The sequence below is a fragment of the Trachurus japonicus genome, chromosome 11 (assembly GCF_045865225.1).
Source record: "Trachurus japonicus isolate A0001 chromosome 11, Traja_1.0".
In the NCBI taxonomy this organism is placed as follows: Eukaryota; Metazoa; Chordata; class Actinopteri; order Carangiformes; family Carangidae; genus Trachurus; species Trachurus japonicus.
Genome location: NC_140917.1, coordinates 12,729,313 through 12,753,358, shown reverse-complemented (window position 1 = coordinate 12,753,358; position 24,046 = coordinate 12,729,313). Strand labels below are relative to the sequence as shown.

Here is a 24,046-nt window from a genome sequence, read left to right as displayed (position 1 = left end):
GCCAAATCGCCGTTTATGGTCGGAACTACGACGGTATGTGAACCTTCTTGAACCTCTGACTTTAATTATTGATGAATGAAAACATGAGTCCGTCTTGCGCCGGTCAAAGAATTTGACGCTGCACGTGGAGGCTCATAAATGTAGTGTGAAAACGCTTTGCTTTTCCAAAACTCCTCGTTGTCCCTTTAATAATTTGAATTATTTGATGTTCTTCTTTGTATGTATGTATGTAAGTATGCTTTTCTGGACTGATGAAATGTGTGATCTGGTGCTCTGCTTCATGAGTTCAATGGAATGTGCCTTGTTTACATGGCTGTTTGTTCTAATCATGGGATTCAGCACATGGTGTTTTTCTTTAGCCTAAATGTTAGAAGGACACGTCAGAGGTCATTGTCCATTTTGATAGGATTCACCTCTCTGTCTGGAGAAGGTGGAGTGTTGGAGATAAGCCAACACATAAAAAGAAGGGTTTTCGGGTTGAGAAAGGGAGATCTTACATTGGCACCAGAGATGCTCAGGGAAACTGCATTTTTTGAACGTTGACACTCTTGAAATAAACTCTATTTGAATACAAGTGAAGACGTGTCGGCGGTGATCACTTCTTTTCATCAACACTGCAATTGTTATCACGTGAAAATAATGGGGCCTGGCCATAGACTGTATGTATAAGTAGTTAGTTAGTTAGGACCTTTTTGTGCATATCCTTTTGTTTGTTGTGATTGTATTCCTCTCGTGTTTTATATCCTTATGTCTTTGAATAAAGGAAGTCCGAAAAAAAGTAATAAATCAAAAACAACATCCTTCCTTTGGGTTCTTTTGGGATTAGCACTGATACAAGTATCTCTCCACACAGATATCGAACAACACATCACATGAAGAAAAATAAGAATAAGAATGACTTTATTAATCCCCAGTGGAAAATTAATTTGTCTGTCAGCTCATCTAGGCTACTGTTTCCAGAAGAATTAAAGGTGTACAGAAATGGCCGTTTGTCCTGTTTGTCGCGCCGAGTTGTCACGAGCTGCAACACAAGTTTACCCGAGTAAGGAAAACGAATTTGATTGGTCGTTATCGAGCGGGCGGGATATTCAAAGTTTGGGGCGAGCCCGAGCTCCGTGTGTGTGTGCGTGTCTCAAACGTTTGAATGACGGATGACGGATCCAATATCAGTGGCTGATGAATCATGCGCAGGCTGACGTATAATCCGTGCGCCTGCATTATCCAATGCGGAAAAAAAAAATACACACTTTCATCCCGGATTTACTCAAAAATAGAATTTTGCACAAAGTTTGGCCTACATCGTCTGAAAGATGAGTTATCACATTAATTTTATGATCCAGAGTGGGCTCAAATTCAGTTTTCTTTTCTGTACACCTTTAAAAAGCCTGATGGCTGTGGCTGGAGGTTCAAGGGATCTTTTGTATCTCTCCGTCCTGCACAAGTTTAATTCTTTTTTGTCTATCAAGGTGTCATGAAGAGATGATCTGAGTTGTTCAGAACGGCCTCTGCCATCTTCAATGTCAATCTCTCCACCAAATCCACGTGTGATTCCAACAGGGAAACATGATTGAAGTCTCAGAGCTACCAGACTTTACTGCTACCAGTTGAAGCACCTGTTCAAGATATAAACTACTGAAACCTTTTTCACTTTTATTTTGGTTTTAGGCCATTTATTTGTTTTGTGGAAAGGTGTTAAAGCAGAAGTAAGTGATATATTTGTGTTAATATAAGTCTTAAATAGTTATATCTTCCGACAGCAATCACTTACATAGAGTGTTTGGACCGAAACACGGGTCTGTCAGTCACTCTGCTCTGCTCTGAGCCGAGGAGAAAACTTTTCTCGTATCCGACAAGTTTTATCCAATGAGGAGAGAGAACGGCATGCAGGGCTGTGTGTGCAGCCAAGGGACGCCGTGAATGTGGCGACGTAGGGACGAGGACTGTTATGGTGCGTTCAAGGAAACTCGTATTTTTCCGACCGTGAAGTCGTACCAGTTCGATCTGGTACGAGTTCACGGGTCGGAAGTTACGAGTGGCCGTTATAGTGACTTTCACCGGTAAAACAGGTCGGAAAAACACGAGTGTGTTGCCTGGAACGCTACAAAGTCGTAAGTTGTGACTTGAAGCTGTAATTTACGATTTCAAAAGCCTGCCTGGAATGCAGCATTAGCGAAAAAGACCGGACCACTTACTTCTGCTTTAACTAGAAACACAACTTCACATTTGTTGGTGAACTGTGAATAGTTATGCTGGCGACCACCAGGTGGCGCGCGCGCAGGAAAACTAACCCCGTTTCGCCGTGACGTCAGGAGTCCCCTTTGACCCCGCAAGCTCCCAACGTGGGTCAATGGAGGAGAGCAGCAGCAGCAGCGGTGCAAACATGCGGAGCGGCGAAAAGAGAGACGAGATGAAGAAAGTCCGCGAGAAAACAGCAAAGAAGAGAAGCAAAGAGAAGGAGGACGAGGAGCACGAGGAGGTGAGAGCAGACGGACGGTGTGACGTGTGACGTAGGACGCACAGGTTTGGCGTGAGAACTGGTCAGGCTAACTGTTAGCATGCATGCTAACCAGAGGATGGATGGGGCACCAAAACATGCTGCTTTGATACAGCCAGGGAGACTGACAACAGAAATAAAAAATAAAAAAACATACTGACTGACGGTGGCAGAGCTGAAGAAAATAAGAGACAGAGTTCAACTGACCATTTTAATCAGTTTATAAAAGATTAATAATAGAAAGAGTAGAGTAAAATGTTGAGTCTAAACAAAGTTTTAAATGGAAACGAGTTAGCAACAGGTCAGATGGACTGTCCTGGGAGTTAAGCAGGTTAATCTTAGATTAAAACCAGATAATGTTATTCTGGGTTCATCAGTATAAATCACCGCTAAGCTACAACAGACAATGTGGTTCACATTTAACCACTGGTTAATCTTCAGTGTGGCTCTCTTTTTTAACTTTTTAATACTTTCTTCAGAAGTTGGTTATGCGCCTCTCCTCTTGACTTTTCATTTATTTATTAACCTTATTAGCTTATTACCTTTCTTTAACCAATCCATCCATTCAGATATGATGTTTAGCTCTGATACACGTAATGGTGATTTTAAATACCTGGTGACACTGATAGTTGTATAGTGTACTGAGTTGACACATTTTGGTTTTAAGTTTTGAGCCTCGATCCAAACTCCATTAAAGATCTGATGGTTTCTTCACACTGTGTTAAACTTGTTGAGGCACGACTGAGCCCCTGTTCAGGATCAGGACAGTCTGATGGTCTGTTCAGGATCTAAACCGTCTCCAAAATCTTAACTTAAACTGTGTTAATAGGCCTATTTCTTTTTGTAAATACTAATTTATTAAAATTGTGTTTCCCTCCTGTGAGCTACTTATATACAGCTCAGTTGGAGGTGATGTCACATGACTGAGAAACAGTTTCTCATCTTTAAATAGAGTATTTTATTGCTGATTTAAACAAAAAAACAAAAAAAATACGGTGTTGGTGTTTGCTTCTTTAAAATCTGAGTCTCTGTTCATTCTTCAGATCTTCAACTTCAACCACAAACCTGCCAAGGAGGAGGACGGGGAGGACGACGATCTGTCTGACAGCGAGGACAGCGTCTTCTCAGGACTGGAGGATTCTGGGAGCGACAGTGAAGGTGATGAAGATGACGAGGATGAATTGGATGATGATGATGAGGAGGAGGAGGACGATGACGACGACGATGATGATGATGATGATGCAGCTGATGATGAGAAGGCAGAGTCAAAGCAGATTCAACAGGTAGGAGTACAACGTGGCAGTATTGTCGGACAGTCGTGACTCACCGGTGTGAAAGCCGCTTGTGGAGAAACGTCACCTGTGTTCTGTTGTTCCTACAGACCGAGCAGAAGGAGCAGAAGGAGGAGAAGAACAAGAAGAAGCAGCAGCTGAAAAAACAGAAGAAGAAGGAGGAGGGAGTTGTGACAGAAGGAGAAAAAGAAAAGAAGCAGGACGAGTATGAACACGACTCTTCAGATGAGGAGGTGAGGCCAGGACCGGTGCGATGCTCAGGTTCCTCTGGGTTCACATTTACCAGATTTCTTCAAATAGTAGCCGGGGCCTTTATTTACACGACTGCCCAGGATACCCGGCCTTTATTTCCAAATCCCTCTGTTTATTTTACACATTAGCGACTAACCTCGTCGTTCAGTAGCTCATCTTCATCTTCCTAATGTGCTGTTCTCCTCGCAGGACATCAGGAACACGGTGGGAAACATCCCCATGGAGTGGTACAAAGACTTCCCTCACATCGGCTACGACCTGGACGGGAAGAAGATCTACAAGCCAATCAGGAACAAGGACGAACTCGACGACTTCCTGGACAAAATGGAGAACCCAGACTACTGGTGAGCCTGCTGCTAGCACGATGCTAGCTAGTTATTAATAGGGAATGCTAATACGCTTTTTTTATTATTTTTATTTTTTAAACAAGCTATTCCCAGTTAACACACCAGTCTGTCTGCAGCAGGGTTATCATAGTTAACTAAACAAAGACTAAAAAAAAACTAGTAGTGAAAGAATAATGTAGTAAACTGAAATTAAAATAGAAAATGAAAATTTTTCCAAAAACAAGAACTACAATGAACAATGCAAAACTAACTAAAACTAATCTGAATTACAAATGACATCAGCTTAGTTTTAGTTTTCTTAGAGATGGTTAAAGGTACAGGAAGAAAACGCTACAGCTCAATATGAGACGACTTGGAGTGGGACCCACAGGTAGATAAGAGTGAATGTAATGTGATGAGGACTGATGGGAACATTTATGGGATGCAACTAAAAGGGAAAAATCCCACAAATTTGGAAATTCATCTTCAGAGGTCTCACAGACTGAGACTAAATAAAAACTACGGTAGTTAATTCCTCAAAATAAAAACTAAACTAAAACTGCTTAATCACTTGTTGAGCTAAACTGAAATAAAAAATCAAACTGAAAAACTAAATAAAAATAAAAACTAATGTAAAATTTAAAAACTATAATAACCTTGGTGTGCAGGAGAACGGTCCACGACAAGCAGACAGGAAGTGACGTCGTCCTCTCAGATGAACAGGTGGCGCTGGTCAACCGTCTGCAGAAAGGACAGTTTGGAGACGTCAACTTCAACGAGTACGAGGTAGGTGGTAAATGTTCCTCAGGTGAAGCTCCGCCCCTTCGCCCGTGGACGTCTTATAAACATGTTTATGTGTGTTTTAGTACAACTTTGTAAAATTTGATACAAATCTTGTTTCTTGTTTGACACTGACCTGTGCTCCACTTCTCTCCCTCCTCTTCTTCAGCCCACGGTCGAGTTCTTCAGTAAAGACGTGATGATTCATCCGGTCACCAACAGGCCGGCAGACAAACGCAGCTTCATCCCGTCGCTAATCGAGAAGGAGAAGGTACAAACACAAACGCACTGCAGCTCCTTCACTGTGACGGTCCACACAACCTCCACCTGCTACCTGTCTCTCCTTCCTTCACCTGTCTGTCAATTCAATTCAATTCAATTCAGTTCAAATTTGCTTTATTGGCATGAATGTTACTACTGTCTCTCTCCTTTCCTCACCTGTCTGTCTCTCCCTCTCTCACCTGTCTGTCTGTCTCTCTCTCCCTCTCTCACCTGTCTGTCTGTCTCTCCCTCTCTCACCTGTCTGTCTCTCCCTCCCTCTCTCACCTGTCTGTCTGTCTCTCCCTCTCTCACCTGTCTGTCTGTCTCTCCCTCTCTCACCTGTCTGTCTGTCTCTCCCTCTCTCACCTGTCTGTCTCTCCCTCTCTCACCTGTCTGTCTGTCTCTCCCTCCCTCACCTGTCTGTCTGTCTCTCCCTCTCTCACCTGTCTGTCTCTCCCTCCCTCACCTGTCTGTCTGTCTCTCCCTCTCTCACCTGTCTGTCTCTCCCTCTCTCACCTGTCTGTCTGTCTCTCCCTCCCTCACCTGTCTGTCTGTCTCTCCCTCTCTCACCTGTCTGTCTCTCCCTCCCTCTCTCACCTGTCTGTCTGTCTCTCCCTCCCTCACCTGTCTGTCTGTCTCTCCCTCTCTCACCTGTCTGTCTGTCTCTCCCTCTCTCACCTGTCTGTCTGTCTCTCCCTCTCTCACCTGTCTGTCTGTCTCTCCCTCCCTCACCTGTCTGTCTGTCTCTCCCTCCCTCACCTGTCTGTCTGTCTCTCCCTCTCTCACCTGTCTGTCTCTCCCTCCCTCTCTCACCTGTCTGTCTGTCTCTCCCTCTCTCACCTGTCTGTCTGTCTCTCCCTCTCTCACCTGTCTGTCTCTCCCTCTCTCACCTGTCTGTCTCTCCCTCCCTCACCTGTCTGTCTGTCTCTCCCTCTCTCACCTGTCTGTCTCTCCCTCCCTCACCTGTCTGTCTGTCTCTCCCTCTCTCACATGTCTGTCTGTCTCTCCCTCTCTCACCTGTCTGTCTCTCCCTCCCTCTCTCACCTTTCTGCTTTATTGGCATGTATGTTAAGAGAACTATGTTGCCAAAGCATCAATAATCAATGAAACAAAACAAATATAACTCACAGAATCAATATATACAAAAATAAATAAATAATAAGTATATTGTGCTTTATTGGCATGAATGTTACTATGTCTCTCCCTCTCTTACCTGTCTGTCTCTCTCTCCCTCTCTTACCTGTGTGCAGGTGTCTAAACTGGTCCATGCGATAAAGATGGGTTGGATCAAACCTCGGCGGGTGGAGGAAGACACTCGGGGACATTTCTACGACCTCTGGGCCAGTGAAGACTCCTCTATTCTGGCCCGGCACAAAATGCACCTGCCTGCCCCCAAAATGACTCTGCCCGGTCACCACGAGTCCTACAACCCCCCACCCGAGTACCTGTTCACAGACGAGGAGGTACCTCACCTGTCGACCTCACCTGGTTGTAGAAGAGATATAATTATCGTTCATTAATTCATTCACCCCCTTCTTCTCCTTCTTCCTCCTCTTGTCTTGCTGTCTGCAGCGAGCTCTGTGGGAGCAGCAGGATCCGTTGTACAGGAAGCTGCCGTACGTCCCCATGAAGTTCTCCAGCCTCCGTCAGGTTCCCGCGTTCCCTCGTTTCATCCACGAACGGTTCGAGCGCTGCCTCGACCTCTACCTGTGTCCACGGCAGAGGAAGATGAGGGTAAGTCTGGGAGAAAATCAACACAGCAACAACAAAAATCAAAAACACCAAACTGTGCTGATGATCATTAATGTGTGTGTCTGTGTGTGTGTGTGCAGGTGAACGTGAATCCAGAGGATTTGATACCAAAACTTCCAAAGCCCAAAGACCTGCAGCCGTTCCCCACAACACAGTCTCTGGTTTGTACTTTACTCTTCTGTGGTGGTTTAAAAGTAGCGATAACTTTGTGTTAGAAATATCCTCAGTTTGATGGGGTTTTTTAACTAAACTAATATACAGTGCTGTGAAAAAGTATTTGCCCTTCTGGATTTCTTACTTTTTTGCATATTTGTCACGCTTAAATCAATCAATCAAATTTAATCTGTATAGCCCTCTACAATAGCCAGACGGCACCAAAGGGCTTTACAACAAAGCCATAGCACAATACATAAAAATAATACATAAAAACACAAGAAAGTGCTACAGTGCTACAGGGTGTTAAAAGCCTTAAAAGACAAAATGTTTAAGATCATCAAACAAATTTTAATATTAGACAAAGATAAAAACTGACAGACAACCAGGTGTTTTCTCACTAACATCGTGTGTCTGTGTCTCAGGTGTACCGGGGTCACAGCGGTCTGGTCCGCTCCATCAGCGTGTCTCCATCAGGACAGTGGCTCGCTTCAGGTGACTCATCCATCATCACAACACATTCAACCTATGTGACAGCTGTGGCTTTTTACAGTGGTTCACAGTAACTAACACAGACACTGGACGCTGTTGTCTGGTCCAGATCGGCTGCTGTGTGATTTGTTCAGTCCTGTCTTACACCCGGGGATCTGGGTCTGTGATGATGACTCTGTGTATGTAACTGTGTTCTTTCTGTTTCCAGGTAGTGACGATGGCTCTGTGAGGTTCTGGGAGGTTTGTTCGTCTCGCTGTCTGAAGACGGTCCAGGTGGGCGGAGCTGTGAAGAGCGTCGCTTGGAACCCAAACCCATCCATCTGTTTGCTGGCTGTCGCCCTGTAAGGACCCGTCTGTCTGTCTGTTAAAGGGGAACTATGCAAGTCTGGTCGCTTTTCCGCTGTTTTGGTTACGCTACTCTCGCCCATCGCATTTGTTAACAACGAAGCCGGCGACAAAATCAATACATGGAGCGGTGGATAACGTTACATAACACATACGATGTTATGGCGCGTCTGTTTGTACCGTCAAAACCAAAGCATTACGGGTTACGTAGTGTGTTTGTGTCACGGTGCTGCTAAGACGAGAGCTGGGACACCGGGGCGGCGACCGAGTTACTACACTGATGTTGCAAGGTTGGATTTCAGCCGTGAGACGCCAGGTGAAGGCAGAGAGCCTCCGTTGTCACTCATAACAAGTCACAAGTCATGTAGTTAACGATCACAATTATTCCGGAGCTTTTTAATTAAGGTGAAAATGTAGCATAGCCACGGGAGAAATCTTTAATTTACCTTTCTATCATATTTACCTCTGGTTCCCATGTTGGACTGAGCTGGGGCTGTAGCATTTAGGGATCTTAGTAGGATATGAACAGTTTTACAAAAGGTTGAAGGTCATTGTGATAAAACATATTCTACTTAAAGAGGAACTATGCTGCATTTTTACTTTAATTAAACAGCTTCAGAGTAATTGTGATGGTTGAATAAATGACTTGTAACTTGTCACGTGGGAGAATCGAGGCTCTCTGTCCCAGCTCTTGTCTCTGCGGCACCGCGACACAAACACGCCCTGTAACCCATAATTTAGTTTTTATGACAGATTAAACTACACAAATACACACATTGTAACATATATGATATATATATATATATATGATATGTAACCGGCCCTGAGGAGGGTTAGCAAAACAGTGGAAAAGCGACCCGGACTTTTATAGTTTCCCTTTAAATCTGTGGTTGTTATTGGCAACCTGTGATCTGGAGGTTCAGAGCACAAATCATGATTTGTTCTTTCTTGTATGTGACAACGAATAAAGGTTTGTTCAATTTCTCCTCTGTGTTTCAGGGAGTCGGTGGTCTTGATCCTGTCTCCCGCTCTGGCGGACAAACAGGTCGTGTCGTCGTCGGAGCGACTCCTCTCGGGCGAGCAGGGGGAGGAGGAGCCGTCGCAGGGCGCAGTCACCTGGACGGAGACCGAGGGGGAGGAGCTTAACCAGGGGATCCGCCTTAAAATACAACATCCCAAAGTGAGAAAAAAGATTGATTGATTGTGGATTTCTGCTGAACCTCTGGGCGGCTGTAACTGATCGATATTGATCCCTCAGGCCGTCAGTCAGGTGGTGTGGCACGCCAAAGGAGACTACCTGGCATCGGTGATGCCGGATCACTCGAGCAACCTGCAGGTGTTCATCCACCAGCTGAGCAAGAGGCGGAGCCAGAATCCGTTCAGGAAGAACAAAGGTCTGGTCCAGTGCGTATCCTTCCACCCCGTGCGGCCCTATTTCTTCGTGGCCACGCAGCGATCGGTGCGGATCTACAACCTGGTCAAACAGGAAATGACCAAGAAACTACAGGCCAACTCCAAGTGGATCTCCAGCATGGCCGTCCACCCCGGGGGTAAACGCATCCAACACACACACACACTCACACACATACACACACACTGAGGTTTTAATGTGACATCACAATTTGAGGGCGGAGCTTCTGTCTCACCTTCCTCTCTCCTGTCTGCAGGTGATCATGTGATCTGTGGGAGCTACGACTGCAGGCTGAGCTGGTTCGACCTCGACCTCTCCACCAAGCCGTACAAGGTGTTGAGGTATGTGGCTGTCAATCAAACTCACACCTGTCAATGTTCTGGAGAATGAGTCTTTAAAGCCCCGCTGTGTAACTTCTCTTGTTGTATGTTCACAAAAATAGATTATTTTGTTTAAAAGTGTGTGTTTCATTAATTATCTCTTGGTAACAAATTGAATCGAAGGCAACTGGACTTGTATTTGTCTAGGAAGATGTTTCGCCTCTTATCCAAGGGGCTTCATCACCAGTGCATTGCAAACCGGTTAAGTCCCTTGGATAAGAGGCAAAACGTCTTCCTAGACAAATACGTCCAGTTGCCTTTGATTAAATTTGTTGCCCAGAAGTAACAATGACCTGGATGAATGAGAATATCCATAGACGTTTCATTAATTAGTAATTATCCCCATCAACAAACCGAGGTGTTCTGGTAAGCTTTTATTTTGCAGTTCATATTTACATAGAGCTGGTAAGCTCAGTGCCGGCTGCCATGATGCGCCGCCATCTTTTACGATCAGTGGCAGCGTGACCATAGATAGAGACACCGGAGCGGTCGGCTCTGGGAGAAACAATCGAGGCGCCGTCTGTTTGAAAACCATCGTCATGGTGTAGTGTGAGAAAGGATGAGGGTCAGACTGATGCTGCGTTCAGGTGGAATCAGGCAGACGGCAATCAGCAAACAAACCGGACGTCATTTGAGTCCGTCCGTCATCCGTCTGCCATGAATGCAGCATAAAAAAGACGATTGACTTGGTTGCGATATACAACGTCACCGCTAGATGGGAGTAATTCCTACAGAATGTCCCTTTAAGTTACAGTTCTGGTAGTTCTGCTTGTAAATGAACTGATGTGTTAGTATTGATTAGATTAAATGGCTGTTATTTATCTGCCTGTGAGTTGTATTATTGATCTTAATTGACCATATTGATCACTTCCTGTCTGCAGACACCACAAAAAGGCAGTGAGGGGCGTGGCCTATCACAGAAATTACCCGCTCTTCGCCTCAGCGTCTGATGATGGATCAGTGATCGTCTGTCACGGAACCGTTTACAAGTAATACACACACTCACACACACATTCATACACATAATAACCCACACACAGACACACTAACGCCGCCTTGCTCCGTCTCTCCAGCGACCTGCTCCAGAACCCGTTGATCGTCCCAGTGAAGGTCCTCAGAGGTCATGTGATCACTCATGACCTCGGCGCCCTGGATGTCACCTTTCACCCCACGCAGCCCTGGGTCTTCTCCTCCGGATCCGACGCCACCATCCGTCTATTCACATAGCAACCTGCCCGGCAACCAACCAACCAACCAGCTAACGAACGAGTCGGTGATGCGGTTGCACGGATGCAGGCTGTTGGAGGAGCGATGCTGTTTGACTGTCTCCATTTGTAACCTAAAAACTGTTCTTCTTTCTTTGTTTTTAAATAAACTCAAACTTTCTCACCTGTTTTTGTTTGTTTATTGCTTGTTTTTTTTTATTCACACTCAACATTTAGAGTCACCAGTTACCCCAACAGATTTGTCCCAGCAGAGGCATGGGCTGTAGACTGGGCAATAATTACCTCTGACATTTTAGGCCTGAGGGGGGGGGGGGTTAAGGAGTTGTGTTTTTATCACCTACATAAAGATGTGAGAGCAGTATCCCAACATTTGCAGTTTCATAAAGCAATCTTTAGATATTTATATATGTTAATATCTGAAGAATAAGACACATTTATGGTGTTTGTCTATTCACGTGGACAGTTGGTGCAGATAATCTGGATGTGGTGGAAGCGAAGGCCGAATCCACATCACACAAAACTGAATCATTTATGGCAGCAACAGGATTTAGATAATGAACATATATGTATCAGTCATGAATCTAAAGTTTTATAGTGATGCAACATGGGGCAGTGGAGCTGTTGACGTCATCATCTCACACACACAACAGGTAATAAAACTGTACAGGTACAACTTGAAATAAAGCTTTGGAAGAAAAAAAAAAAAAACTGTACAGGTGTAGTATGAGTTTGGGTTTGGTGGAGGAGAGGAAACCGATTAAAAGCAAGTTTTTTTTGTTTTGTTTTTTGTGTATGCACGCTTTTTTTTTCCTTTTTTAAACTTTAAATGTCATTAAATATTACATCATCAAAGTGAAAAAAGAACAAAAAACAAAGCGACATAAAACAAGTTCACCCATCGAACAGAAATGATATGATCAAATTATTTAGATAAATAATATACAATAGACAAATAATATAGGAATGATAAAATAAAATAAAAAGTGAATAAAATTAAATTAATGAAATAGGTCTAATAAATAGAAATAAATGTATAAAAAGAACGGAGAAAAATGTAGGGCTGGTGTGCACGCTTTTAATTGCCGTATTTACTGGATGTGACGTCGTGTATTTACTTCCGGCGGAGCGTTTTCGGTGTGACACCACAAGATGAAGAGTGAAGACAGAATCACACCGCCCCGCGAGAGCTGCGTCTATACCAGCTGTTACTGGTAAATAAGCGGTGATACTACAAACTTATACCACAGAGTTTACTATGATACTGCTGCAAACCAGACTCTGTGGTAGCTACAGATTATACAAGTTTATTTTGATCCTGCAAAGCACCAGAAGCTGCTTCTAGCTTGATCTACTACTGAACACATTTTACACATTTTATTTTCAGGTAGGCAGGTATTTGAATGATTGAAGTCTGTTGAATACTGATGAGAAAATGCGTAAGGTTTAAATTTGATAAGGTTTTCATTGATTAAATCAATACTGTACTGATCTGCAGACACAACAGAGACCTGAGCACACTACTGGACTGAATTAATAAACAATAAATGTGTCACATAATGAACAACTCATATATCAGCAGGTGGGACGGGCCTGTATTATAGTTACCTGATGTTACCTGAGCGCTACCTGTTTACAGAGAGAACCTCAGCATCTCATTTACACAATGTTCGTCCAGGTTGTGTGATGATTTGTTGAGGTCTGCTCATTGTAATGTCAAATCAAATGTACTCAGAGAACTGTAGTATTGTTTATATCACTGTAACCGATGTAGAACATGCGCTTTGAGTTGTGAATGGAACAAACCACACTACTGCTATCTCGAAGAAAACCTCCTCAACTAGAGCTTAGGGGGAGAGTTTTAGGCGGGATGAGGTATTTTAAGTAGGGGCACACAAGAAAAGTTCTGCCTGAGGAGGGGGTAGCCTATCACCATTAGGTAAAACAATTAAAAGACAATTTTGTGTAATTATATGTCACCGTACGCTGCATAACCCCTGTTTCATTACCTGGTTCTACTGGTGTGTCACTGTTTGAGGTTGTGTTGCTGGTTCTTGTTTTCACAGTGAGGAAAATGTTTGGAAACTGTGTGAGTTTGTCAGAGAGGAGAGGACGGCGCCACTGGAACAACTCTTTGTGATCTTCATCTCCAATGAAAACAGGATGGTGAGAACACAAAGGGAGAATAAATAAAAATAGAATAGAATACTTTATTTAATCCCAGAAGGGAAATTTAAAATGTCGCAAGCAGCAGCAACAAGACAATAAAGACAACAACACAGATCACAAAACACTGAAGTAAAATACATAAAAACAACATAAAAACGTGATGAAGCTGATGATGACCACATCTTACGCAATCTATAAGGTCCAGTAAAATATCTGTGTGTGTGTGTGTGTTCTCCATCAGGTTCCTCTGTGGAAACAGAAGTCTGGACATGGAGATCGGCCGGTGATCTGGGTCTGTGAAGTCACTGTTTGTTTGTTTTAATACTATCAGTGATGTCAGACAGGGCCGGCCCTAGGATTTTGGTGGCCCTAAACAAGATTTTTGTTTGTGGCCCACTTTAAGCGCAAACACCAAATCACTGGTTAAAACCGAATACAGACATGTTTATGCCCTCTGAGGTTTGAGGCCATTTTCTCGAATTTAACATATTTTCTTAAATTTATCTTTTTAAGATACTTGCAGATGTAACAATACTCAAGTGTTTTATGTCTAAATATTAGAACCATTGCCCTAGAACACTGTATAAAGAAATAATTTAGGCCAAATGCTGGAAATTTGAGGTCTGCTTTTTGAAAAATTGCAAATCCCTTGTGAAAACACACCTTCAGTCATGAGAATGAACTGTTTTTGGTGCTTGAAATAGGATATGGATACAGTAATATATAAGTGTAGAAAACAAGTCTAAAATGAAATTTTGTAAGATTGCTTTTTGAGCACAAATGTTGTCATTCTGCCATTCTATTTTCACCAAATGTCTCAAATGTGAGATAAAAGAAGCTGAATATTGACTTCAAATGACATATAAAGCTCATAGCGTGCACGTGCAGACCTCAGGATGTTTAAATGACTTGACTTGAACCCCCGGTACCTTTCTGATCATGTGCCCCCCCACCTAACGGCTGTGGCCCTAAACAACTGCATAGAGTGTTTATGCCAGGGGCCGGCCCTGGTCACAGACGGTGCCATTGAATGATATATAAATAACAGTGATGATGTCATTGTCGTCCAGGACTACCATGTGATCCTGATGCAGGTTGGACCTCAGTCCGCCTCCGTGATTTATGACCTGGACACCGAGCTGTCGTATCCCTGCAGCCTGAGACTGTACGCCGCCCAGGCCCTCCGCTCAGACCGCAGCATCCGGCCCGAGTACCACAGGTAACCGGTAACACACTGAACACCACAAATAACAGGGAACACACACCTGAACACCACAGGGAACACACACCTGAACACCACAAGTAACAGGGAACACACACCTGAACACCACAGGGAACACACACCTGAACACCACAAGTAACAGGGAACACACACCTGAACACCACAGGGAACAGGGAACACACACCTGAACACCACAGGGAACACACACCTGTATACTACAGCATTCTCTTCATCGAAGGCCAGGAGACTGATCTTACTTAACTGGATGAAGACAACATGCACCGCCATCCCATAAACGATGGGTAGAGTAGGTGATGTCACACCTTAAAGGGATAGTTCAACATTCTGGCAAATTGGCCCATCGCCATAATCCCTATAGTCATAGCAGTAGGTTCATTACCTTTAATTGTCATTGCAAGCTATTTTTAGAACGGCAGAGCAGAGCGGCGAGCTGCTCAGAGCTACGCTACGGAGGCTCATGGGATTTCTTGGGTTCCCTCATCAAACTCATCTCCAAAACGCTCTGGTGGACAAGTTTTGACCTGCACATTCACCACGCTATGAGATACGAAACGTTACGAGACAGAGTTGTTTTCAAGGCAAATTCATGCAAAACCGCTGATGCGCGTTGCATTCAGGGAGCAGTATTTTGACAAGCAGTCTCTGCATTTGGTCAGTCCTTGTAATAAGTTGTTTTCTGTCCTTCTCTGTTTGTGTTTGTTCTCCACTTGTCCTGTACGGTGGCCCTGACGGGCAAAGCACAACGACATTTCGAAAAAAAAGTGTTTTGTGAAATGTTGTTGTGCTTTGCCCCTCAGGGCCACCGTAGTCCTGTAACTGCAGCACCTAATTAAAAAATGAACGGGATGTTTGTTGAAAAAAAATCAATTAAAAAAAACACTTTAATTATTATTAAAACACCTGTATACCACAGCTCACACGTTGTACCTGTCCCTGCTCTGATAGGAAGTTGCGCGTCGTACCCGCTGACAGCTTCCTGTTGCACTTTGCGTCGGACCGATCCCACATGAAGGCTGCTGATGGGTCCTGGAAGATGCCGCCCCCGCCCTACCCCCCCATACGGACCGCAGGTCACATGACGCCTCCTGTAACCTCAGCATGACATCTGATGACATTTTTTTTTTTTATTATTATCTTTTTCTTTCAATTAAAGCAGAAGTAAGCGAAATATTTGTGTTAACAGCAATCACTTATATAGAGTGTTTGGTCTGAAACACGGGTCTGTCAGTCACTCTGCTCTGCTGTAAGCCGAGGAGAAAACTTTCCTTGTATCCTACAACCTTTATCCAATGAGGAGAGAGAACGGCATAAAGGGGCAGTCCTCTCTGTGTGTGCAGCCAAGGGATGCGCGTGAATGTGGTGACGTAGGGACGAGGGCGGGGACTGCTAACTCCATCGGCTGACAGGAAGTTAGCCAAAACGACCGGATCGCTTACTTCTGCTTTAACAGACAGACAACGAAAAACATACAACATACAACAACTACTAATTCAAATAATAATTACATAAGGTTTCAGTCAGAGGATCCATTTTTAATATAATTGATATGTCCTATGACCTCATGATGACGTCGTGCTGTGATGCGTTCCCTCCACAGAGAGTCACATGAACCTGGACGACTTCATCAGTATGGACCCCGCCGTCGGCTGGGGGACGGTCTTCAGTCTGGACCACTTCCTGCAGAGCTACGTCAGAAACTCTTCATCATCACAATCATCATCATCATCATCATCATCATCATCATCATAGCTGTGCTTTCCAACTGCATGAGACACACTTTCAGATTTGTAAAAAGAATCAACGCTACGATCACCCATGGACATAAAAACTTTTTATAAAACAAATTCAGCTACAACTCCCGTCGTGCATTTCTACGAAGGGGGAATATGAGCTTCATCTCTCTTGGGTAATGTAGTATTTTAAGTGTTAATCCTGCAGGTGAGAACACGAAGCAGGATGTTTGTTCCACCTCATGTCCACCAACGTTCAGGAGATCCTCAAACTTCCCTCGTCTATTGAAGCGCGTGTTCACCTGCGCTGCACCGGGTCACTGCAGCAGAAGATCATTTCATACAGGTTTGAACTGTGGTGGTCACACTGACAACAGCAGCAGCAGCAGCGTCTTTTTAATGCTCTGACAGACTTTTATTGTTGCTGCTGCAGAACAAATGAGACTTTCCTCAGGTCTCCTATATCACTTAAATCCTTCTCATCACGATTCAGACAGAATAAAAAATGTTAAAGACACAAACAGTCTGAGGAACAGCAGGACCAGAGAGCTGTGATGAATTAGAGCAGGAAACACAGTCCAGGTGACTGCATAATACCTCAGGTACTGTATGTGTTTATTATTCAAGGATTAATGTTGATCCGTTGTTGTGTGAGTTTGAGTCTGACTGAATTAAAGCGTTTTAAAATGAGGATTAATGTGTGTGAGGTCACATGATCACAACATGAAAACCTGTAGAGGTGGGGAAAAAAGGATATATATATATATTTAAAAAAGTGCATTATAAATAAAACAAAATAAAGTTAATAGAGGACATTTACATTGCACAGACATTTTCCGGTCGCCTGAGAAGAGCAGGTACTTTGGCTCAAAGTCAAAAATGTCTGTTGGGTCTAGCAAACACAGACATCAGGTTAAGTTCCTCTGTCAGGACCTTTGGTTGGGTCTCCATCATAAAACTGTATAGCTACAACCTATTTATGTTTTCATACTTGAATTCTTTTTGTTGTGTTTTTATGGTGCATAATTAATTAGTCATAAAAACGCGCAGACAAACGATGAACTGAGCATTGTGTCAATAAAGTTTGATTCAGAGTTTAAATGAGTGTGTGTGATGAATGCTTTTCAATGAATTACCCGTGAAGACTAACTCTTGTGAATTTCAGCCTGTTATTCCGCAAATTCATTATATCAGCAGATGAGGACCGAGGACGCAATCTGACACCAAACAGCGTGAGAACAGGTTTGACCCTCTGGGCTCCCCGTAGCGCGAGCAAAGCCACTCGGTGGTGAACTTTACCCGTGGACTGCATATATATATAAAAAAAAAAGATTTATTTGGTCCTTTGTACTTTGCACAGCGTCTAAACGAGGACGGGACTTCAGATGAATCGGATCTCCGTTAGGAAAAGTCTTGTGGACGGAAATAAAAACTGAAATAGGCTAGGCCTACTGAAATGTTTTTATTTCCAGTTTCGCTTTTCATCGAGGAGACGTCCACAGAGTCAGAGCTGAATCAGGTGAGTGTACACTAGTAGCCTACCTGACCTAATGACCTTTTGACCTTTGACTATGTCCAACATAAGAGCTGTCATGTTATTATGTCATTCATAAATAGAGCCAGTGACCATTAGCCAGGCTAGCGCCGCCTGGTTCCGGCAAATTTCATTTGCCTCAACAATGTAGTCAGGACACTAGCGAACGCGTTTCGGTTTCAATCAGCGAACAGACGGGTAAGTGAAGGCGATGACGTTGAACTCAAGCGCTCAAGATTAACCTATGAGCTTAACCGGTGTATAGCACACGTGACCACCAAGCAGCAGCGATTAGTTGAAGCAAAGACGGTTTATAAACCTTTTTTGAATATCTTTGGTTGAAGCAAATGTAAGCAACCGCCTCCCGGAAGCAAACGAATCCCTATGGCTCAGGTTCAGACGCTTTTTGAAATGTAATGAAATAAGCGGCTGATGCATCAGGCTAAGTGACCATGTGTCTTGAAACCCAATTTGAACTTCACTATGTTCAGATAATCTAGGGAAGAAGCAGAAAATAAAGCGATAATGGCAATAAAATGACAGTAAATTCACTCTGTTCCTTAGCGGCACAAATACCCAGATAGCAAAAACCTTTTGGCATCCTTTTGGCCCAAATCTGGCTGGTCATTTTGGCAAGATTATGGCCAGGCTTCCGGGCCCTAAATGGCCCAAAATAGGCAAGCCAAAAACAAACCAAAAGGAGGCCAAAACTCACCCAAAACTAATTGTGGCCTTCCAAAATACAGCCATAGCTGCCCCAAAAGAGCCCCAAATCCCCAAAATCCAACCAAAATCCAGCCAAAAAGTAGCCAAAACCGACCCAAAGAGAGCCCAAAAAGTAGCCAAAAGTGACCCAAAGAGAGGCCAAAACTCACCCAAAACTAATTGTGGCCTTCCAAAATATAGCCATAACTGCCCCAAAAGACCCCCAAATCCCCAAAATCCAGCCAAAAAGTAGCCAAAACTGACCCAAAGAGAGGCCAAAACTCACCCAAAACTAATTGTGGCCTTCCAAAATATAGCCATAACTGTCCCAAAAGCCCCAAATCCTGCCACCCAAAGCTGATCCAAAATGAAGCCATAATGCCAAATGATTGCTCCCCTTAATACACTTTAAATGTACCTTGCTATGTGTCTATGTGTATTGGGAAAAAAAACAACAACAATAGGAAGATTAATATTATTTAATCATCTTTTTATTTTTGAATTTACTGTTGACTGACTCCAGGCTGACAGGTTGCAGGTCCCCTGCCCAGTAAAACCATCACTGGTCTGTGCTATGCTTGCATCTGTGGTGGTAGAGCAGATGGGGTTTCTTCGTGTGGCATCTAAAGTGATACAGACAAAGAGAAAACAAACTTAACTTATTACTTCTACTGTAGCCTAAGAATGCTTTATTAAAGGCTTTATTACAGTTATAAAACTCACCCACTTTAAGTTGTAACTTTTCCATTCATCCCTCGTCAGGTGTCCTTTTCTGTCTGGTCCTTTGGCTTTAAAATGCCCCATACCGTAACCTTCAAAGTGGCAGGCCCAGAAGGTCCAAGAGAGATGACCTGAAAATATTGAGATCATTACCTACATGGATTTTCAAATCAACTAGCCAACCATTACATTACCCTACTCTAATAAAATCAAAGGCAGCTCACCAAATCCTTTTTATATTTAAGGAAGAGGCTGGGTCTTCTTCCAGGGCCATCATTTGCTCAGTGATCTGCAGAGGAAAATAGGATATGTAAAATATTATAAGTATGCATATGATATTTTGCTTATAACTGAAAAGCAACGAAGCAATTAAATCACAGATAATTAGATTTCTCCCTAGAAGCACATATGGCAGAGAATAAAGTGGGTTTAATATAACAAAAGGTTTCACAGCAGTAGGCCTTTTCAGTCCAAATTGGTGGCAGCACTATCACAACACCACCTAGTGGCAGTTAGAGCTTCTTGCTATACTCTTTGGCTTAAGTTTGGAGTTTTCTTTGTGTTTTCCTGCCTGGCAGCTAAAATTATTTATTAATTATTGAAAAGAAGCACAGCAACATGAGCAATGCTTTTTTGGTGGATATACTTTCAACGCTAAATGGTAGGCTATGCTGCTTTCAGCAGATATTCACTGTAGGCTAAAGGAATGACTGATTGTTGCTAGCTAAGTTAGCTACTATCTGTGCAAAGGTTATTACCAATTATATTAATTACATTAAACTATCTCATATACTCACTGCCAGTGTATATACTGTATCTATTAAGTTATCTGTGCATATCATTGATGTAATTAAATTGAATGAGCTGGCTGTGCCTGTTTGCTACGAGTTAGCTCATAGCTCACAGCAGTTTTGTTCCCATCGAAATAGGAAAAATTGTGCAGAAAACGTCAACCTTATCGGGTATTTAAACAAGGCAATGATAGAAAATCAGATTTTACTAAATTTAAATGTCTATAATATCATGTACATACCTCCGTGTTGATCAGCTTGAGAAAATGAAGTAGGAGGACTGTCGTCGGTTGAAACTGTGTAGAAATTCCCGCCGTTTGCTTGGTCTTTTGGCTATCCTTTGGCTATACAAACACATGCCAAAACAAACCATCGGACGTTGCCGCCCTTTGTCCAATCTTCTGGCTTGCCATAAACATGCCATACCACCCCCTCTACTTGATCCCGCCTTTTGCCTCATCTTTTGGCTTGCCATAAACGTGCCATACCACCCTTCTATTTTATCCCGCTCTTTGCCCAATGTCCTGGTTAACCAGATATATGCCATAACTCAGCCATATATTGCTGGCACCAATTTTGTCTATTATGGCTAACCAAAACCATATCACATTTGAGCCAAAGGGCTTTCACAAAGCCAAAAGAAAGCCAAAAATGCCAAAAGGATGCCAGAATACAGCCAAAACCTTTGCTATCTGGGTATGAACAATCTCAACACTGAAGAAGATGAAGTCAGTGGTGGAGGAGGAGGAGGAGGATGGTGGTGGGCCTCCTGCCTCTCTCTGGGAGCAGCAGGTGGCGCTGCAGGTGTAGCTGCTCTCGGTGAGTGATCCCACTGTGTCTTCATCCCTCCTCTGTTCAGGTTGATGTTTGACTTTCAAAGTCTAGATCAGCGGTGTCAAACTCAGTTTAGTTCAGGGGCCAGATACAGCGCAATTTGATCTGGACCAGTAAAATAATAGAAATATCACCTAAAAATAACAAGAATTCTAAATATTTACTTTGTTTTATAGCAAATGATAACAAAACATGTTATGAACAACCTAAAATGTCTTGAGAAAAATACTTGCAATTTCAACAATATTATGCCTCTTCTGGCTTCTACCTGAATTTCACTTGGCAAATTCATCCCAGGTGAGAAGGGTCTGTCTGCGGCCTGCAAGAGGGAGGCGTTTCGCGTAGAGGCGTGTCGCGTAGTGACGTCACTACGCGACACGCCCCCTCCACACGGGAAAGTCACGTTGAACCACGCGAGATGTAAAATGAGACCGCCAAAACGGATAACAAAACAGGAAGTAAACCAGTTCCGCCGTAAAACTTGACTAGTCTGAATGGCCGAACATATGCAGACTGTAAGTGTCAGTGTAATTTAATTAATTCATCGATTAATGTATATAATAATTGTGTTTAGCGATGGACTAAGGAAGTAAGGCTGAAAACCTTTATTGTTCTTTTTTGACAGTGAGTTAAATGTGATGGCCGAAGCCCTGGTGGGGCACATGTCCAAGGAGGGAGCAAATAAGCTCCAAATTTACAAGGAGAAACTGGAAGAAGCCCTCTCCTCTGAGGCATTTCTGAGCAGGCTATAAAAATAAATTAAAAAAATGAGCCTTGAAATGTTTTGGTTTGGTTTTTTTTAAATAGATCTCTTCTTCACTACAAATACGTTTGACAGACCAAATATAGTTGAGATGAATTGCTACTTGTCACAAAACGACCATGACAAAGAAAGTTATGGTCTATGATCAGTGCTGTGAGTGCATGAGTACAGTAGTGTGTGTGTGTTGTAGGGTGAAATAAAGGAAATCAGAATACCAAACAAAGCCCAAGAGGTGTTGCAGGTAGGAGAGAGGGCGAGAGGGCCAGCAACTCAAGCTCCAGGAGAATGCTGCTGATGATCCCTGCTGATATCAAGAGAGAAAGCAAGGGAGCAACACTGCTCAGTAACCTACAGAATGGAGAGATTCACAAATGAATTCCCCATTAAGGAATAATAAAAGTTATTGTCATCACATTATTTTAATTTTGTTATGTAGGCCACTACTTTTATTTATATATATATATTTATTTATTATCTACACATTACGCTCTTACTCCCACATAAGCACTGACATTATTATTTACTACTTTTATTTATTTATATAAATAAATATAAGCTAGGCCACTACTTATATATATATATATATATATATATATACATATATATATATATCAACACATTAGCTCTTACTCCCACATAAGCACTGACATTTAGCTCATGAATTCCTGTCTGTTAATTATCTTGTGTTTTCTCTTGTGACAAAGTCAGAAAATTTTACATCTAAATTTTAATATAAATGAAATCCTGCCTTAATTGTTTGTACCCAATAAAAAATGTAATAATAACATTTGTAAGCTTTTGAATACATTCATTATAGGGCAAAGAACGCGTAGGCAAAGTCGTTAACTTTTGCATGCAACATGCAACTGTAGTGGGCTCATATCCCTTTAAGAACCGTGTGTAGGGCGTTCCCTGTAGTGGCGGGGGGCGTGTCGCGTAGTGACGTCATTACGCGACACGCCTCCTACAGTGCCTACTACTCGACACGCCTCCCTCTTGCAGGCCGCAGACGGATACACTTGTCCCAGGTTGGTTTTGGCCCATGGGTCGTATTTTTGACATACCTGGTCTTGAGTAAAAATATTTAAAGGGACAATATGTGACATTTACCCCCATCTAGCGGTGCGGTTGCATGTCGGCACGTCTTCTTGCTGTTGCGTTTACGTAAACTCGGGCAGAAGTCAGAAAAACAACACACGCTGCATGTATCAGGATAAACAAGCCTCTATGTAAACAAACGGTCCGCCAGCACGAGGCAAAACAATACAGGCGTGACAATATGTTGTCATGGCGATGTCGTATTGTTTACCTGACCCACGTTTTACCGGCTTTCTCTCGTCGAGTAAAATAACATCCAGTCGGTTTGCCGACGGCGTCACTCACGGCGTCATTCAGGTGTCTGACTGCACCTGAAGGCAACACCAGTGCCTCCGTCCTTCCTCACACTAGCTACACGGTGGTGACAGTTTTAACAGGCGCTGTCTGGAAAACTTTCTCCCCGAGCCGAGAAGCTCCGGCAGCCCGGGTTTGTGGTTACTGACGGCCACGGTGACACTGAACGTAAAACATGGCGATTCAACATGGCAGAGAAGGTTCGGTGAACCCCCCCCTGTATGTTTGTAACGACTTGTAACATCTCATTCTAAGGTACGAGAAAGCGCTCGTTTGTATGCGGGCGCGATTCCACTTCAGTGAAATACGTATTTATGAAAGCGATATTTGATTTTTGTCAATAAAAAGCCAATAAAGTCCCATACTGTCCCTTTAATATAAATAACTGTACAATCAACCAGCTTATCTTTTTTTATTTTTTTTTAAGTTTAATTTTTAATATTTAAAGCAGAAGTAAGTGGTCAGGTCTTTTTCGCTAATGCTGCGTTCCAGGCAGGCTTTTGAGACCGTAAATTACAGCTTCAAGTCACGACTTACGACTTTGTAGCGTTCCAGGCAACCCACTCGTGTTTTTCCGACCTGTTTTACCGGTGAAAGTCACTATAACGGCCACTCGTAACTTCCGACTGGTGAACTCGTACCAGATCGAACTGGTACGACTTCACGGTCGGAAAAATACGAGTTTCCTTGAACGCACCATAACAGTCCTCGTCCCTACGTCGCCACATTCACGGCGTCCCTTGGCTGCACACACAGCCCTGCATGCCGTTCTCTCTCCTCATTGGATAAAAACTGTAGGATACGATAAATGTTTTCTCTTCGGCTCAGAGCAGAGCAGAGGGACTGAGAGACCCGTGTTTCAGACCAAACACTCTATGTAAGTGATTGCTGTCGGAAGATATAACTATTTAAGACTTATATCAACACAAATATATCACTTACTTCTGCTTTAAATTCAATACTGGGTTTATTCAAATCCATATTCCCAAATAAAATTGAACCTT

General features: G+C 43.1%; 3 protein-coding genes across 6 annotated transcripts in view; all 3 read left to right on the top strand.

The window, feature by feature from the left end:
• Nucleotides 1-2,330: 2,330 nt before the first annotated feature.
• bop1 (BOP1 ribosomal biogenesis factor) lies at nucleotides 2,331-11,331 on the top strand. 4 transcript variants are annotated; one of them, XM_085791019.1, is made up of 16 exons: nucleotides 2,331-2,476; nucleotides 3,538-3,777; nucleotides 3,888-4,019; nucleotides 4,228-4,382; nucleotides 5,033-5,150; nucleotides 5,314-5,415; nucleotides 6,656-6,868; nucleotides 6,978-7,139; nucleotides 7,238-7,318; nucleotides 7,736-7,805; nucleotides 8,011-8,143; nucleotides 9,147-9,327; nucleotides 9,406-9,697; nucleotides 9,815-9,899; nucleotides 10,820-10,927; nucleotides 11,012-11,331. In XM_085791019.1, the coding sequence occupies exons 1-16, from the start codon at nucleotides 2,348-2,350 to the stop codon at nucleotides 11,163-11,165; spliced, it is 2,355 nt and encodes a 784-aa protein (XP_085647145.1). In that variant the 5' UTR covers nucleotides 2,331-2,347; the 3' UTR covers nucleotides 11,166-11,331. The 4 variants fall into 4 exon arrangements, with proteins under 4 accessions (XP_085647145.1, XP_085647144.1, XP_085647143.1 ...); XM_085791018.1 differs by having other exon boundaries at nucleotides 3,885-4,019; XM_085791017.1 differs by having other exon boundaries at nucleotides 3,882-4,019.
• A 957-nt stretch (nucleotides 11,332-12,288) lies between these two features.
• ntaq1 (N-terminal glutamine amidase 1) lies at nucleotides 12,289-17,045 on the top strand. The gene is made up of 6 exons (XM_085791051.1): nucleotides 12,289-12,375; nucleotides 13,228-13,327; nucleotides 13,572-13,622; nucleotides 14,401-14,549; nucleotides 15,519-15,643; nucleotides 16,171-17,045. The coding sequence occupies exons 1-6, from the start codon at nucleotides 12,314-12,316 to the stop codon at nucleotides 16,320-16,322; spliced, it is 639 nt and encodes a 212-aa protein (XP_085647177.1). The 5' UTR covers nucleotides 12,289-12,313; the 3' UTR covers nucleotides 16,323-17,045.
• Nucleotides 17,046-20,715: 3,670 nt separating this feature from the next.
• The window catches only part of LOC146978356 (uncharacterized), a 4,259-nt gene continuing 928 nt past the window's right edge, over nucleotides 20,716-24,046 (top strand). The window contains exon 1 of the mRNA XM_085790211.1: nucleotides 20,716-20,872. Within this exon, the coding sequence (XP_085646337.1) occupies nucleotides 20,716-20,872 (157 nt within the window). The remainder of the gene's footprint in view (nucleotides 20,873-24,046) is intronic.